This window comes from Balaenoptera musculus, chromosome 16 (assembly GCF_009873245.2).
Source record: "Balaenoptera musculus isolate JJ_BM4_2016_0621 chromosome 16, mBalMus1.pri.v3, whole genome shotgun sequence".
Classification (NCBI taxonomy): Eukaryota; Metazoa; Chordata; class Mammalia; order Artiodactyla; family Balaenopteridae; genus Balaenoptera; species Balaenoptera musculus.
Genome location: NC_045800.1, coordinates 25305982 through 25322266, shown reverse-complemented (window position 1 = coordinate 25322266; position 16285 = coordinate 25305982). Strand labels below are relative to the sequence as shown.

Here is a 16285-nt window from a genome sequence, read left to right as displayed (position 1 = left end):
TTTATATGTTTATGGCTGTCTTACGTGCACACTTGTAACAACAGCAGGAACTGAAATTGAGCGTTTGCCGGTGCAGGCACCTTGCAAAGGGCTTACATCCATTGCCTCATTTACTCCTCGCCACAACCCCCAGGTCGGGACTTTAAGGATCTTCATTTCACAATGAAGAAACTGAGGCTCGGAGAGGTTAGTCGCCCAAGGTCACAGAGCTCGTAAGCTCTGGATCCAAAGCAAACAGCCACCACAGATATTTCCCTCTCACTCTGGGGCCCATTTGAGAACGAAAAGGTCCAGATCGGGACAGCTCAGCTTTCACTCGCTACGCATTTTCCCAGATCCAGAATGGAGGAAACATCCGCTAGCACAACCAGCAGGGTCGTGCGCAAAGGGGCAACTCCATCAAAGCCGTTGGCTGACAAGAATTTGGGGCTTGGAGGGCAAACCCGGAGCAACCGTCAACCAGCTACCTGATCAAGCACCCACAGCGCACCCCGCCGCCGGACGCCAGCGAGCCTCCTAGGGCCGCCAGCTTGCGGGGCTCAACGCGCGTGCGCGGGGCCAGAGGGGCCACCCCCGCGCGAGTGCGCGGAGAGCCTGGCGCGCGGCCGGGGGAGCGCGCGGGCGCGCTGCGGCGTCGGCGTTGGCGCGCGCTCTAGGCCGAGGCTGCGTGGGCTGGGGAGGGAGCTAGGCGGCGGCGGCGGCGGCGGCGGCAGCGGCGGTAGCGGCTGCGGCAGCGGCGGCGGCTGCGCCCCAGAGCCCAGGGGGACGCGCGGACCTCGCGCCGCGGGTGCAGACGGCTGCGGAGGAGACCCCGGGCTCCCGGCCCGGGGCGGGAGAGCTCGGCCAGACAACTGCCCGCCTCAGAGGCCGCCGGCCGCGTCCCTATCCCGGAGTGGCCGACGCCCCTGGAGACTCGCCGTGACACGGGCCTAACCGCGGTGGCCGCGGGCGTCCGGACCACTCGGGCCCGTCGGGCCGGGCCGGTGGGGGGACGAGCGTCCGGGCAGGTGCCGCCCCCCGAGGGCCGGCCGGGGGCCAGGCGCTTAGCCGCGCGGCCCGCGGGCCGGGCTCGGCGGAGGGGCCGCCCGCGCAGCGTCCCCACCCCGTGGGCCGGAGCGGGAGTCGCGCCCCGCCTTCCCCGGAGACGGCCGGCCCGGAGCCTCCGGCGGGAGCCCGGACAGCCAGCGCCCGCCGTCGCCCGCCGGGCTCGCGCGGGAGAGGAGGGAGGAGAAACTTTGCCTCTTATTGTTGTTTTTACTCCTTAAGTGTAAAGAACTCTGTTGGGAGGAAAAATGTCCTTCTTCAATTTCCGTAAGATCTTCAAGTTGGGGAGCGAGAAGAAGAAGAAGCAGTACGAACATGTGAAGAGGGACCTAAATCCCGAGGAGTTTTGGGAAATTATAGGCGAATTGGGCGACGGAGCCTTTGGGAAAGTGTACAAGGTAAGAGGGAGAAACGGGAAGTTGCACTTGTGAGATCAAACAGCCCGTGGCCCGGAGTGGCACGAGGATTTCTCGCTCCCGCGTCCTGTTCCTGTCTCTTGGACCTTCTTCTGACTTCGTAAACGTACTTTGGAACTTTATTTAGGTTATCATCCAAGGAGTAGCTAAGAGGTAGGGTTTAAGGTTGAACAAAATGGGGCCTGGATGTAGATTAAAGAGTGGTTGCCAAACGGAGGCAAGGTTTACCGTCTGCTCTGTTAAACGTTAAAGGAAATGAGGGTGTTCTTTAATTTAAAGGAAGGGTCTGGTTGTGGCCCTCAAGCATTTTCAAATCAGAAACTCATTATACTTTTCAATGGATTTCTATTTGTGTACTAGCTGTTTGCATTCGTATGTATACTTAAACTAAAGCAGTTCCCTTTTGGGGTCCAGAGTATATATTTGGTTGTATCTATTGCTCATACATAACCGGTCTCTTGGGGATGAGAGCAAAGTGATCGCTACTTGCAGACTATTCTTGAGTTGGTTGCTTGACAGCATACTGTAAAATGGAGTGGAATTTCTGATAGAAAATTTTCGGAAGGAAACCTGCATCTGGTATTAGTTTCTAAATATAATTATAATAAGCATTGACTAGAAGTCAATTTCAGGGCTTAAGAAATTTAAAAAAAACATGCACCCACATATATACACACACATATTTTTATATACAGATATTCATTTCAGTAGAAAGAGGTTAGCCGTTTCAATAGGAAGGCATGTGTTAACTGTTTACTGTCTTGTAAGGAGTATATGAATGATGTCATCGGAATATTTTCATCCTGAAGGGTGAGGATTTTATGAAACAGTTTAAGGGGAAGGACCCACAGGGTTGCCTAGAAGTGAAAATATAAATAACTTAAGTTTATACAGGACTCTGCAGTTTTTAAAGTACTTTCACATAATTTGGCCCCCATGAGAGTTCTGCAAGATATGCAGGTCAGTAGTATCTACATTTCATAGATGAGGACACTGAGACTCAGAAATTGTTCACATTCACACTAGTAACAGCCTAGATTTGATCTCAAGTCTTCTGACCCCATATTTACTGTTACTTTTTTTTTTTTTACTTTAATGTCTATTGGTAGAAGTGATAGCATTTTTCCTTCTTTCTAAGCATCATCACACTGTCTGCCTTTGCCCTGCCTCTAATGCATCTCAAAGCCCCTCATTCTTAGTCTGAAATATCTACTCTTTTCTGTGTGCATTCAAAACACATTGTTCACCTTGCTTACTATGGCACTTGTCATATGTTAATGTATTTATGTTTTTATGATAAGACTAGGTGCCAAAATTATGATATACATTTGGGTTAATTCTATTGCCTTAGCACATAGTGCATTTCTCTTTATATTTGTGGAAATGAAAGAATGTGTGTTACCTGCTTGTGAGTGCTATTGAAGCTACTGTATGCTGTGAAAGTTGACAAAGTAAACTTCAGTGCCTAATGTGGAGGGTAGACTATGGATTTCAACAAGAGCTTACAGTATAGAATGTATGAAAGACAGGGCTTTTAGTGCAGTGGGAAGATCACTCCTGGGAGTTAAGAATTGTGTTTTATTGCTGGTTGTCACAAACCAGCTTCGAGATCTTGGACAGGACGTTTAATGTCTTTGGACCTCCTTTTTTCTGAGGTGGAAAATCATAGATTTCCCTAAATGTTTAGATTCTTTTACCCATTAATGTTCTGTGAGTTATCTAGGAAAGGCAAAAATAAATCCTCAAGGCATCTGGGATCTAGTAGTTAGAAGACAGTAGGTGATTATGGGCAGTTTTCATGGTTTAAATGTTTTATTGAACAGAAACAGTGTAAGATTAAGACACTGGCTCCAGAGTTGGACTATATCTTGGCTCCCTCAATAGCAGCCTGTGACCTTGGACAAGTTACTTAATCGTTCCGTGTCTCATTTTTCTCATCAGTAAGACCTACTCCTCAGTGTGTGAGAATTAAAGGAGATAAAAAATGTAAGACACAAAAAAGGGCTCAGAAAATGGCAGAAAATTACTGTTGTTACATTTACAGCTCGGAAACAAAACATGGGATGGGACAGGAAAAGGGACCTACGAAGATAGTAAACCATTTTCTGGCACAGGCAGATTGTGTGGACATGCTAATGCTGTGTGATTTAATTCTTTAATGACTCTGCAAAGTGAATGTATCTTCCTATAGTGGGACACCAATTGAAAATTTTTTGAAAAACAAGAGACTTACTCCATGTAGTTGAACACTGTGAGATTGTGTCAAGGATAATTTTTTGTGGGCTTGATATCTATTTTAGTGTGATATTTGAAGAGTGTGAGTTCTTTGCATCTTTTCTTTTCATCTTTCTATTTTATGCTTTCAAGGAGTAAGCTCTGAGGTTTTTTAAAAAGAAAATTTAAAATTTAAACTTATCTGACCTGTTCTGCCTTTTTTGTAACCTTTTTTACTGTACAAGATTGTCTAGAAATTTTAAATTTATAAACTTCTGTGTCAGAGAAAAAAGCTATCAAACCTTACAATTGTATGTATTAGTATGCAATAGAAAACTATTTCTAAAGTTGATTCCAACTGTCATTTGCTTATGGAAATTAGTAACTTACAAAGGTTAAATTCGAAATAGGCAATCATTTTTCCATCATATTGTTGTATGCTTTCCACTCAGTCCTGCACTATACAACTCTGTAACAGTTACTTTCTTGCCTGAAAGATCTTCCCAATTTTAAATTTATTTTCTCTTTTTAATAGTATTATTTGACACATAAATGAAGATATGTAGTATCCCTCACAATTTTTTATGTTTGTATTTCTGTTGCTTTTAACAGAAAAAAAAAAAAAATGACATGAAATGATCTATTGAATTGAAGCTGAACTATTGACTGTGTGCTGGATGAAAGTGATTCTTTTTATGTCCCTGATGGGCATGCACCTTTTTTAAAAAAAGTAGTGAAATATATAATCTTTGTATTGAAAAGTACAAAACATATATGTACGTTTAGCAAACAATAGTAAAGTGAACTCATATTAACAACCATCAGAGTAAAAGAATTCTGCCTGTACCCCAGAATCCTTCCCACCTCCTTTCTGAATTGCTTCCTCTCTCCCCCTAAAGGAAACCACTATTCTATCTGTAAGTTATTCATTTCTTTCCTTTCTTCATAGTTTACTGTCTAGGAGTGTGTAACTAAACATGATAACTTTAGTTTTGTATGTATTGAGTGTATTTTGTGTCTTGCCTCTTTGGAAATCAGCATTGTTTGTGAGGTTTGTCTTTGTTATCACTAGAGCGGTATGTAGTTAATTGTTGCATAGAATTACAATATATGGTTACATCACCAATTATTTACCATTGTACTGTTAATGGATATATCAGGTGTTTCCAGTTTTTGGCTTTTATACACAGTACTGGTGCATATATGTATGACTTTCACTAAGACTTAACTCAGGAGTAGAATTGCTGGGTTATAGGGTAGTGTATCTTTAATTTTACTAGATGATGCCGTACTATACCAGTTTACACTCCCACCAGCAGCGTATGATAATTTCCTTGCTCTGCTTTCTCTCCAACATTTGATATTGTCAGAATTTTTAAGTTTTGACAATCTGATGTTATAGTTTTCCTTGTGGTTTTAATACATCTTTCCCTGACTGCTGATAAGTGATTCTTTTCATAGGTTTATTAGTAATTTGAATTTCTTCTTTTGTGTTCAAGTTTCTTGTTCATGTTCCTCTTGGATGTCTTCTTGTTTATTTGTAGTGTATTCTGGATTTTAACCATTTGCTGGTTATGGTTATTGCAAATACATTTTCATTCTGTGACTGTCTTTTCATTTTCTTTATGGTGTCTTTTTATGAACAGGAAGTTCTTGACTTTAATATACTCCAACTTTGTTTTTTCTTTTTCAGTTAATGCTTTCTGTATTGTATTTGAGAAATTCTTTCTTGGAGTGTCCTTCCAGTTGTTGGATGGGATGCTGCCCGATTGATGAATCACCTAGTAAAGCTAATTAGATCTTTGAAAAAAAAAAGGGAAGAAAGGCTTTCCTAACCTGAGATCATGGAGATAATCCCCTATTTTATCTTCTAAGAGCTTTATGATTTTGCCTTTAACATTTAGGTCTACAACCCTAAATGTTAGAAGAGATTTTTGCAAATGGTATGATATAGGGGTCCAATTTCATTTTTTTCTCCAATGGATACACAATTGTCCCAAGACTCATCACTGGGGGAAACTATTCTTCCACTGCTCTGCAGTGCTGTCTGCAACATGTGTCTGTTTCTGCATCTCTAGTCTCTTTATTGATCTATTAGTCTATTCCTTTGTCAGTATCCCCCATCTTAATTAGGAAAGCATTAAAACAAATCTCTGCTAGAGAAAGACTTCCCCTTGTTCTTCTTCAGCAATGTCTAGTATATTCTTGGCCTTTAGTGCTTTCATGTACATTTTAGAATTACCTTAATTGAGTTCCACAAAAAAACCTGTTGTGCCTTTTTGAAGGGGTTTTATTGAATTTATATTTAGATCAACTTTGGAAAAATTAACGTCTCCATGATACTGAGTCTTCCTACCTATGCATATGTTTTATCTCTAGGTCTTTTTTTTTAACATCTCTCAATAATGGGTTATAATTTTCCTCCCCAGAAGTCTTAGGAGCTCAAACTACTTCAAGAGTGTCTTAAATGCTTTGTTTTTCCTATTGGAATTTCTCCCTTGTTTTGGTTATGTACAACCTTCAGTAGTCTTCTGAGAAAGGATGAATGGAAGGTTCGGTTTTTAAGACCAGGCCTGTCTGAATATGTCTATATTATTATGTCATACTTGATGTATAGTTTGGTCGTAGAATTCTAGTTCAAAAATACATTTTTGAACTAGCGTTGGTGAGGACAAAGAACAATTCAGAAAATCCCCATCCCTTGCTTACGGCCAGTCTTCCAAAGTGGTTGTATGAATTTATACCCCCATAAGTGAGGGATGGGGATTTTCTCAGTTGCCCTTTGTCCTCACCAACACTTGCTATTGTTATTAATACTGTTATTAATATTTTATGTTAGCCATTCTGGTGAGTGTGAAGTGGTTTTATTTACATTTTCCTGATGACTAAAAAAATTGAGTCATCTGCCGATCATGTGCCTATCGAATATTTGGGTGTTTTCTTTTTTGTGAAATTTCGTGTTTGTTTGCCCATTTAAAAAAATAGCTGTATTGAGGTTTAATTTATATAACTCAGATTTCACCTATTTTATGTTTACAACTTGATGAGTTTTAATAACTTTGTACAGTTGTGCAACCATCACTACAATCTAGCATTAGAATCCTCTTTTGACCACCTGAAGTTCCCTTGTGCCCATTTACAGTCAATTCCTGTTCCTGCTGGGGTTTTCTTTGTCTGATTACTAATGGGATTGAGTTCCTTTTTATATACTTACTGGCCATTTGGATTTCTTCTTCTCTGAAGTGCTTGTTAAAGTCTTTTGGGTTCTTTTTCTTTTTCTCATTGATTTATGGGAGTCTATATATTCCGGAAACTAATCCTCTCAAGTTATATATGATGCACATTATTTTCTCTTGCTTTGTAGTTTGTCTTTGCTTTCTCTTTATGATATCCTTCTTTTGTATAGACATTTCAAATTTTAATGTAGTTCAATTTATTAACTTTTTATACTTAGTGCTTTTTGTCTTAAAATTTCCTTACCCAGGGTGATGAAGATGTCCTTCTATGTTATGTTCTTAAAGTTTTATGGTGTTGCCTTCTGCCTGTACATTAGGTCTATAATTAAACTGATGTTGGTTTTTGTCTATAGTGTGAAGTAGGGGTCCAGTTTCATTTTTTCTATGTAGATACCCAGTTGTCTCAACACCATTTACTGTGAAAAGACCACCCTTTCCGTATTGCTTTGCAATGCCTCCATCATATGTCAAATGTCCGTATACACATGGTATATTTCTATGAATTTCCTATTTCTTTAGGATAAATTCCTAATAGTAGAATTGTTAGGGCAAAATACATGATCATTTATTAATGCTTACTGTGAAATTACTCTAGAAAAGTTTATAAATTTATTTTAAAATTAATTTTTAATTATATTGTAAGATGTTATGGAAAAACCTGAACGAACTTTTTGGCCAATCCAATACAAATAATTAAAGAAGTTCTATTTATTGGGAAAATTAACTTATTAGAGATTAAAGTTAGTTTCTTTGACCATTACTCTAATTATCGTTCCTTCTCTTCTCTCCATAAATGTAACTATTATCATCGGTTTCTTTTTCTGTTTGTTTTGTTTTTTGGGTTTTTTTTTTGGCCACGCTGCATGGCTTGCGGGATCTCAGTTCTCTGACCAGGAATTGAACCCAGGCCACGGCAGTGAAAACGCTGAATCCTGTCCACTGGACCACCAGGGAACTCCCCATCATCAGTTTCATGTATATGTTTCTAGATATTTTTCTGTGTACTTACGTATATATACATGGGTTATACCTGTTTAAACAACCCAACAATGGTCTATTTCTGTGCCTTTGTTCCTTGACCTTTTTCAATGTTAGTTTTTATCCTTTTAAAAAAGTATTTGCTTTTTCAGTAGACAAAAAGAGTATCTGTTTATTTCATTTTCCATTTCTCTCATTTTTAAAGAGATTGCCATTTAAAAATTAATTGAATTATTCATATTCTAATAGAGTTGTTTTCTTGTTGATTTGAAAGTACTTTTTATGTACTATGAAAATGAGCACTTTATAATAATGGTACAGTTATTTTAGTTACTTTAGTTTATGCTGCTTTTTTGATATAAAGACATATAATATTCTTTATTCTACAAAATCTGTCAATGTGTTACTTTTCTTTTTATTCCTTCACTTTCATGCTTAGAAAAGCCTTCCCTACCCAGAAATTAGATAAATATTTATCTATATTTTCTTCTAAACTTTTTAATAGTTCAGTTATGAAGAATTTTAATTTTAATTCATCTGGAATATAATTTTTTTTCTGTGGATTGACATGACGCTCTATTCCACTGTAAAAAAACCCCAAAATATATTTTATCTATTTCTAGAAATTTAAATACTATTATTTTGAAAATATAGCAAAGTATAAAGAAGAATATATAAAAATAATTCTACCTTTTAGATAACCTGTTAATTTAAAAAAACTCAAGGGTATACTCATGTGGTTAGAAACTTGAACAGTACAAAAAATGATAAAATTGAAAAATGAAAGCTTTCCCCGCCAGTCTTTTTTCCTGAATTTAACCACTATAATAATATCTGTGTATCTTTCCAGGTAAAATTTTATGCCTGTATGAGCATATATACAAATGCTTGTTTGTAAAACTGAAAATATGTTGACACGTGCATGTTAGTATATACAGGTGAACTTAACTGCCTATCAAATTGATAGCATAATCATACTGGAAAAGTGCTTCAAATGATGTTTTTAATTCATTAATTTTTGGCTGCGTTGGGTCTTCGTTGCAGTACGTGGGCTTCTCATTGTGGTGGCTTATCTTGTTGCGGAGCACGGGCTCTAGGTGCACGGGCTTCAGTAGTTGTGGCACACAGGCTCAATAGTTGTGGCTCGTGGGCTCTAGAGCACAGGCTCAGTAGTTGTGGCGCATGGGCTTAGTTGCTCTGTGGCATGTGGGATCTTCCCAGACCAGGGCTCGAACCTGTGTCCCCTGCATTGGCAGGCGGATTCTTAACCACTGCGCCACCAGGGAAGTCCCAAATGATTTTTGAATAGAGTGCTGTGACTAGTGGGATATATTTAAAGGATAAAAAGAACAGCAAAGAATGCTTGAACTTTATTAAATAGGTTTGTTACTAGTAGTGATACTAATGTTATAATTCTGAAAATACTTTATATGTACTATAGGATAGAGCAAATTAGTTAGTATAGTGCTGTTTTAGGAACTAGGGTTGTAACTCGGAGAAAGGGGTTATAAGCTTGAAATGTAAGGAAGAACCCTGTGACGTTGATTTTTGAACTGGAGGTTTTAGTTTGAACTCGTGATAACACATGCACTCATGCCTCCAACACACACACACACACACACACACACACACACACACACACACACACCAATACATATATACATATTCCTGTTTTCCACTGAGAAGGCCTAGAAATAATGGTAACTAGTACTCCTAGCTCTTGGTTTCTAAATACCATTCCCCACTAAAAGGAACCAGGGCTCGTTGAAAAGTCTGATCCAGGTCTGGGCTAGCGAAGTACAGAAGTGATAAAATTGAAAAGTAAAAGTCTCCCCATTACTCGTGTTTTCCCAAAGGAGCCTGGATATCTTGGACCAGAAAGCAAAGATATGCTCAAAAATTAATGGGGACATGCCCAAAGAATACCGGTTAGTTTTGAGCAACAAAAATATCAACAAAATAGTAGCCTAATAGAGGAATGCTAGTTACTTAATATATAAAGATTGATAAAATTAGAAAAACCACTATTTTGCAATGGCACTATAATAATTCAGGCAAAAATTATTGATGGATGCTAAAAAAATCATTGTGTGGAAGGCTGTGGAGGAACATGGTTTCACCCCGTAAGTATCACCCCGTAAATGTACCTTTATGGTAGAGAGAGCTGATGGATACCATCTTAATCAAGTGATCAAACCTGGGGTTAATCAACAGTAGCAGGAGGAACTGTATTTTCTGATGTAATTCAGTGGGAACTGTATAATCACCTAATGTAGTATTTTTGTTAAAGATATTTAACCTGAATCTGATAATGAGGAAACAATCAGACAAATCCACAGTTTGAACTTTTAAAAATGTAAGCAATAAAGGAATTTTTTTTTTTTTTTTTAGATATTTGAGAAATTTGAATATGGAGTATATATTAGATATTGTATCAATGTTAAATTCTTTGGGTATGTTAATTATATTGTGGTTATGTGTGAAGTGCAGCTTACTTTGCAAGTGGCATAGTAAAAAAGAAATGCATATATGTGTGTGTTGGTATATACATATCTCTACACATACCTACATATCTTTTACATATATATGTAAAATATATGTGTGTGGATCTTGTGTGTGTGTGAGAGTGAGAAAAGCAAATATAACAAAAGGTTAATTGGTGACTCTGGGTGAGGGGTGTATGGGTGTTCACTGTTCACTCAACTTCTCTGTAGGTTTGAGTTTTTCAAAATAAAAAAGTAAGGGGTCATATTTTAAAATACTCTTCTGCACATTGCTTTATTTCACTTAACAGTTCTCCTTTTCACATTTTTTTCCTCCCTCTATATAGTCATCATTTTTCTCTTTCTCTTATTCTATGAAAGGAGAAAGAAAGTCTCCTTTCAGATAGGCAACTACTTCTATACTATTACTAAAGTTATTTGGCGTTTATTAAATACCGCATTATGTTTTGTACTCAATACCACATGAAGTCCAAATTCCTAGCATGTATACATTTATGTTTTAAAAGAGGTAACTGAAACTTTGGATTGCAAAAATAGCTTTAACGTGCTGGCTTTTCTTTTTTCCTTCTTTGTAAAAATCTTAGTATTTGTGTTGAATTCCTTACCTTGACAGCAACATGTTTTGGCCCTTTTATAATTTAACGTTGAGAATGTTTGTGTGGCAATGACCTTCCTTACCATTTAAAAGACTTTATTTTTCTTGAATTAATGTCCAGAAGTAGTACATCTTTGTCATATTTTTAAATATTTTTTTGAAATTGTCTTTTCGTGTTCTCACTTTTTCATCTTTTCAACTATGCAGCCTATGCAAATTTCCACAGCTTATCTATCACGCAATTGTCAATAATGTTTCAGTTTATTCAGGCTGCTCCGAGTCAGCAGGTCCTTGAAATAAGTAGGAAAACTGTGTGATCTGAGAATTGGTAAAACATTTTGGAAACTGCAGATTTAGCCAACATTAACTTATTGCTGACATTTTGCTGTTGGTATCTTGACCGACAGTAACTCAGTTTTCAATAAGTAACCAGAACAATATAAATAAAATAGTGTTTGGGAATATAAAGAGAATATAAAGTATATTCCTTTCTCTTTTGCAGAATTCAGGAAATGACATGAAAATTCTTTATTTAAAAAAAAAATTATTTATTTATTTATTTATTTGGCCATGCCAAGCGGCATGTGGGATCTTAGCTCCCCGGCCAGGGATGAACCCATGGCCCCTGCAGTGGAAGCGCAGAGTCCTAACCACTGGCCTGCCAGGAAATTACCCAAAAAATGCTTTTTTAAAAAGGATTTCTGTAATATTTTCCAGAGGTTATGGGAAGAGTATGTATAGTTGATCCTCATTATTTGCGGATTCTGTATTTGTGAATTTGTCTACTTGCTAAAATCTATTTGTAGTCCCCAAATCTATACATGCATTGCTTTTACAGTCATTTGTGTACATGTGCAAAGCTATGTAAAATGTGAGTCCCTAGACCCACACATTACATGCTGAGATCGAACTAGGTGATGCTATGTCTTCTTGTCTCAGCTCTCATACAGAGGTTTCCAAAGGATGGAGACAGTAGAGAGCAATGTAGTGAAGTGCAAGAAGCTTCTGCTTTGGGACCAGTTGGATGGGGTTTGAATCCCAGCTCTGGCACCTGTTATTGGGGCAGCCTTAAATAAGCCACTTAACATTTCTGAACTCATTTTCTCTTTTGTAAAACAAAGAAAATAGAATCTACCAGGATGAGTTGTTTTTGAGATTGAAGATTATAATCTATGTGAGGAGGGGTGTGTGTGTGTATTTCTTTTAGGAGCAGTGGTTCAGTATTCACTAATTCAGGGTTTGTAGTGACCTATATAGAACATAACTAGCACAAATAACGGAAAGCAACTGTATATCTTTGCCAAGTGATGTTGAGTAATTTTATTCTTATTTGATATTCACGCTCATTCCTAGCAAAATCTTATCAGGGCTCTGAGAAGATCACCAGAATTAACATATAATGTAAAACAGGTAACAACAATAGCTAAACAATCTAAAACTATCTGCTTTCTTTAGTGCTATTCTTTTTTTTTTTTTTTTCTTCACTTAACTGCTCTTTGGAACTTTGAATGTTTATTAACCAAATATTTATTTTTAATTTTTTTAACTTTTTATTTTATGTTGGAGTATAGCTGATTAACAATGTGGTGATAGTTTCAGGTGCACAGCAAAGGGACTCAGCTATACATATACATGCATCTATTCTCCCCCAAACTCCCCTCCCATCCAGGCTGCCACATAACCTTGAGCAGAGTTCTCTGTGCTATACAGTAGGTCCTTGTTGGTTATCTATTTTATTTCTTTATTTTTAAATGCATAGATCTTTTTAAAAATTTTATTTATTTTATTATTTTATTTTTGGCTGCGTTGGGTCTTTGTTGTTGCGTGCAGGCTCTCTCTAGTTGCAGCGAGTGGGGGCTACTCTTCGTTGCGGTGCGTGGGCTTCTCATTGCTGTGGCTTCTCTTGTTGCGGAACACGGGCTCTAGGCGCTGGTCTTCAGTAGTTGTGGCTCATGGGCTCAGTAGTTGTGGCTCGTGGGCTCTAGAGCGCAGGCTCGGTAGTTGTGGTGCACGGGCTTAGTTGCTCCGTGGCATGTGGGATCTTCCCGGACCAGGGCCCGAACCTGTGTCCCCTGCACTGGCAGGCGGATTCTTAACCACTGCACCACCAGGGAAGTCCCGAGACTGTTTCTTTTTAACACTTTATTTGCATTATGTTTGTTGATAGTTTTACACACTTAACAATGTTTATTTCAGTTTTGATTTATAGAGTTCTCTGGAATCAAATCCTGATGAGTAATCAAGTTATTTTCAAACAATAATGTAAGAAGCACTATATTTTCTAATGTAAATTTTATTTATTATTTATATTAAACCAAATGGTACTATTGTTGGTTTAATCAGTATACCCAGGGCAATGGAATAATGAAATTTGTTACTACAAAGAACTTTAGAGATTATCTAGTATTGATTATTTTTCCCCTTTCATGCCATTCTATTCGCAAGTAAAATACACATCTTTAAAATCTTCCAGGACATTGGTAGAGGCATGCAGAAGCAGGATGACTTTTAACTCTACTCACAATATCCTTGGTCTCTTACCAGGGCTCATATTTTATAGTGTTCCTCTTTAAGGACAGTTCCTCTGTGCTCTTTCTTCCCAAAGTGTTACGTTAAAATGGTGAGAGAAGGGCTTATTTCTCACTGGCTTATTTCCTGACTTGGGGGAGGGCAAGTTCTGTTTATTATTTTTTCAACTGTAGTGTCTTTCTTAGAGAGATAAACTTAATGCCATATTTCACCAGTTATGATAGACTTTTAGCTTTTAAACATCTCTCAAATTGGGATATGTTCCAATTTATTGATTGACGCCTTAGTATTGTTGTTCGCCAGATGGCAGTTGTGATGTATTTGTCGTTGCCTATGCTGTGTGAATGTAGTTGTATCTCTGGTGTCATACAGTTGCAACCACTTGATGTTTCGATCAATAAACCATTTAAGAACGTTTTGAAGAAAGAATGTGAGTCCTGGTTGTCATCTAAAAGCTTCATTTAGCACCTGTGGTAAGATCAAGAAAGTATCAGCATTGTAATTGCAAAATGGGAGACAGTGGCTTCAAAGAAAATTTTGGAGACAGTAGTAGAGGAGCACTTTTTAAAGAAATGCTGCATCACCAAAGCTTTTCATGGCTAGAGAATGATATTGTGTGGAAAAACACAGACAGTAGATAATTCTGAGTGAAAAAGTGACTCAGGAGTTAAATGTGAAGAAGTGTTTAATTTTTCATGTATGCACAAGGATAATATATGCTAACAGTTTTTGTCTATATTTATCCAGAAGAGCTCTTAAAAAAGAATAATGTGAAAATTCTAAATGATAAAGTGCCTGGCAGTTTTTCTTCCTTAGTGGAACATAAGATAATGGCACATCTTTAAAAGGCTTCGTAGATTTGATAAAATATGGTAGATTAGCATATTATTCTAGAGTGGTAGTTATGACTGATAAAGTTATCTTTTTATCCATACATATTCTCTGAACCTTAAACATTAAGGTTACTTTGTTAGTAATTAGTATTAATTTTTACCTCTACCTAAGGAAGTAAAATGTAGCAAAATCTACTTAGGAGAATTCCCATATATAGGCTGATACCTGGTTTGTTTATTCTTTCTACCTAAGGAAATAAAATGTAGCAAAATCTACTTAGGAGAATTCCCATATATAGGCTGATACCTGGTTTGTTTATTCTTTCATCATCAACTCAAAGGTTAGATAATAGATCCCTAAGAAATATCCCATAGACTGATTTTTTTGTATCTTATTGCCTCTGTAAAAATAATACATGTCCATTTAAAAACGTAAACAATATGAAAAATATAGAAAAAGTCAAAAGCACGTGAAACTCTGCCATCCCCACTGAAGATGCCTTTCCAGATATTTCTTATGTAGCTATCCCTGTGTGAAAATGGATGTGTAGTTTTTGTAAAACTGCATACCTTTTGTGTTTAGTAAGTTACTTTTTTTCCATTCAGTGATATGTTGTGGCTTTTGTCCCATCTTAAGAAATATTAATTGATTAGTCAAATAATTTTAATGGTTGCATAATTTTCCATTGTAGAAGCATACTGAATGATTTAAGTAGGTTCCTGTTAATGGACATTTAGGCTGATTAAGTTTTCTTTATTGTAAATAGTGCTTTGATGAATATTTTGTGCATGCATTTTTTTTTTTTGTAAAATTATCTCCTTATAAATTATTAAAAATGGGATTTGGACATTTGTTTATTAAAACACTTATTACTAGCTTTTGAAAGTTTGCTATATTTTCTTTTAAGGTGATAGATTTACTGAAGTGATGGTAACATATATAATATTGAAATGTCTTTTAAAAACCTCATTAGTATTTTTTTTTTTTTAATTAAACCTTTCTTACAACACTTCTTAATTTTATTTATTTATTTATTTTTGCTGTGTTGGGTCTTCGTTTCTGTGTGAGGGCTTTCTCTATTTGTGGCAAGCGGGGGCCACTCTTCATTGCGGTGCGCGGGCCTCTCACTATCGCGGCCTCTCTTGTTGCGGAGCACAGGCTCCAGACGCGCAGGCTCAGTAATTGTGGCTCACGGGCCTAGCTGCTCCGCGGCATGTGGGATCTTTCCCAGACCAGGGCTCGAACCCGTGTCCCCTGCATTGGCAGGCAGATTCTCAACCGCTGCGCCACCAGGGAAGCCCCTAAAAACCTCATTAGTATTTTAAGATTTGATTCCTAACTTTAAAAAAATGATCTTGACTTCTACTGCATATTTGGAAACCTTTCATTTCTAATAAATGGAGGTGAGAAGTTAATTCAATTAAAGATAGAAAATGGAAAAGTTAAAGTACTAAAACAATGAAAAATAATTAAACTGATGGAAGTATAGGGAAACTGGAAAGGGTAATGATTAAAATAAAGAAAGGGCTTTGGAAACAACCTGGATTTGAATCCTGATTCAGCCTCTTACTAGCTCTACATGACCTCGGGGAAGCCTTTTAACATCTCTAAATTTATTCATCCTCCTTAAAAGTAGGGATACTAATATATCATGGGGTCATTTTGAGGATTAAATAATAATAGTAATAATTCCAGATAACATGTTTGAATCTTTTTACTGTGTATGGCAGGCATTGTATTAAATGTTTATATGTATTTTTTTCACTTGGCAAATATTTATAATCTTAATTCTCACAAACTCGTGAGATATAAGTATGTTTTATTGATGAGGAAGCTAAAACTAAAAAAGGGAGTTTGTAAGTTGCCCAAGCAACATAGTTAACAAGTGGCAGAATCAGAATTTGAACCCTACCAGTCTGACCCAGTAGAGCCTGC

General features: G+C 37.5%; 1 protein-coding gene across 4 annotated transcripts in view; it reads left to right on the top strand.

The window, feature by feature from the left end:
• Nucleotides 1-637: 637 nt before the first annotated feature.
• The window catches only part of SLK (STE20 like kinase), a 56905-nt gene continuing 41257 nt past the window's right edge, over nt 638-16285 (top strand). For 3 of the 4 annotated variants that reach the window (XR_005016851.1, XM_036829078.1, XM_036829077.1), the window contains exon 1: nt 638-1442. Coding sequence is in view for 3 of the 4 variants with exons in the window: in XM_036829078.1 (XP_036684973.1) it covers nt 1293-1442 (150 nt within the window). In the remaining variant the exon portion in view is untranslated. The remainder of the gene's footprint in view (nt 1443-16285) is intronic. The other variant, XM_036829079.1, reaches the window with a different exon arrangement.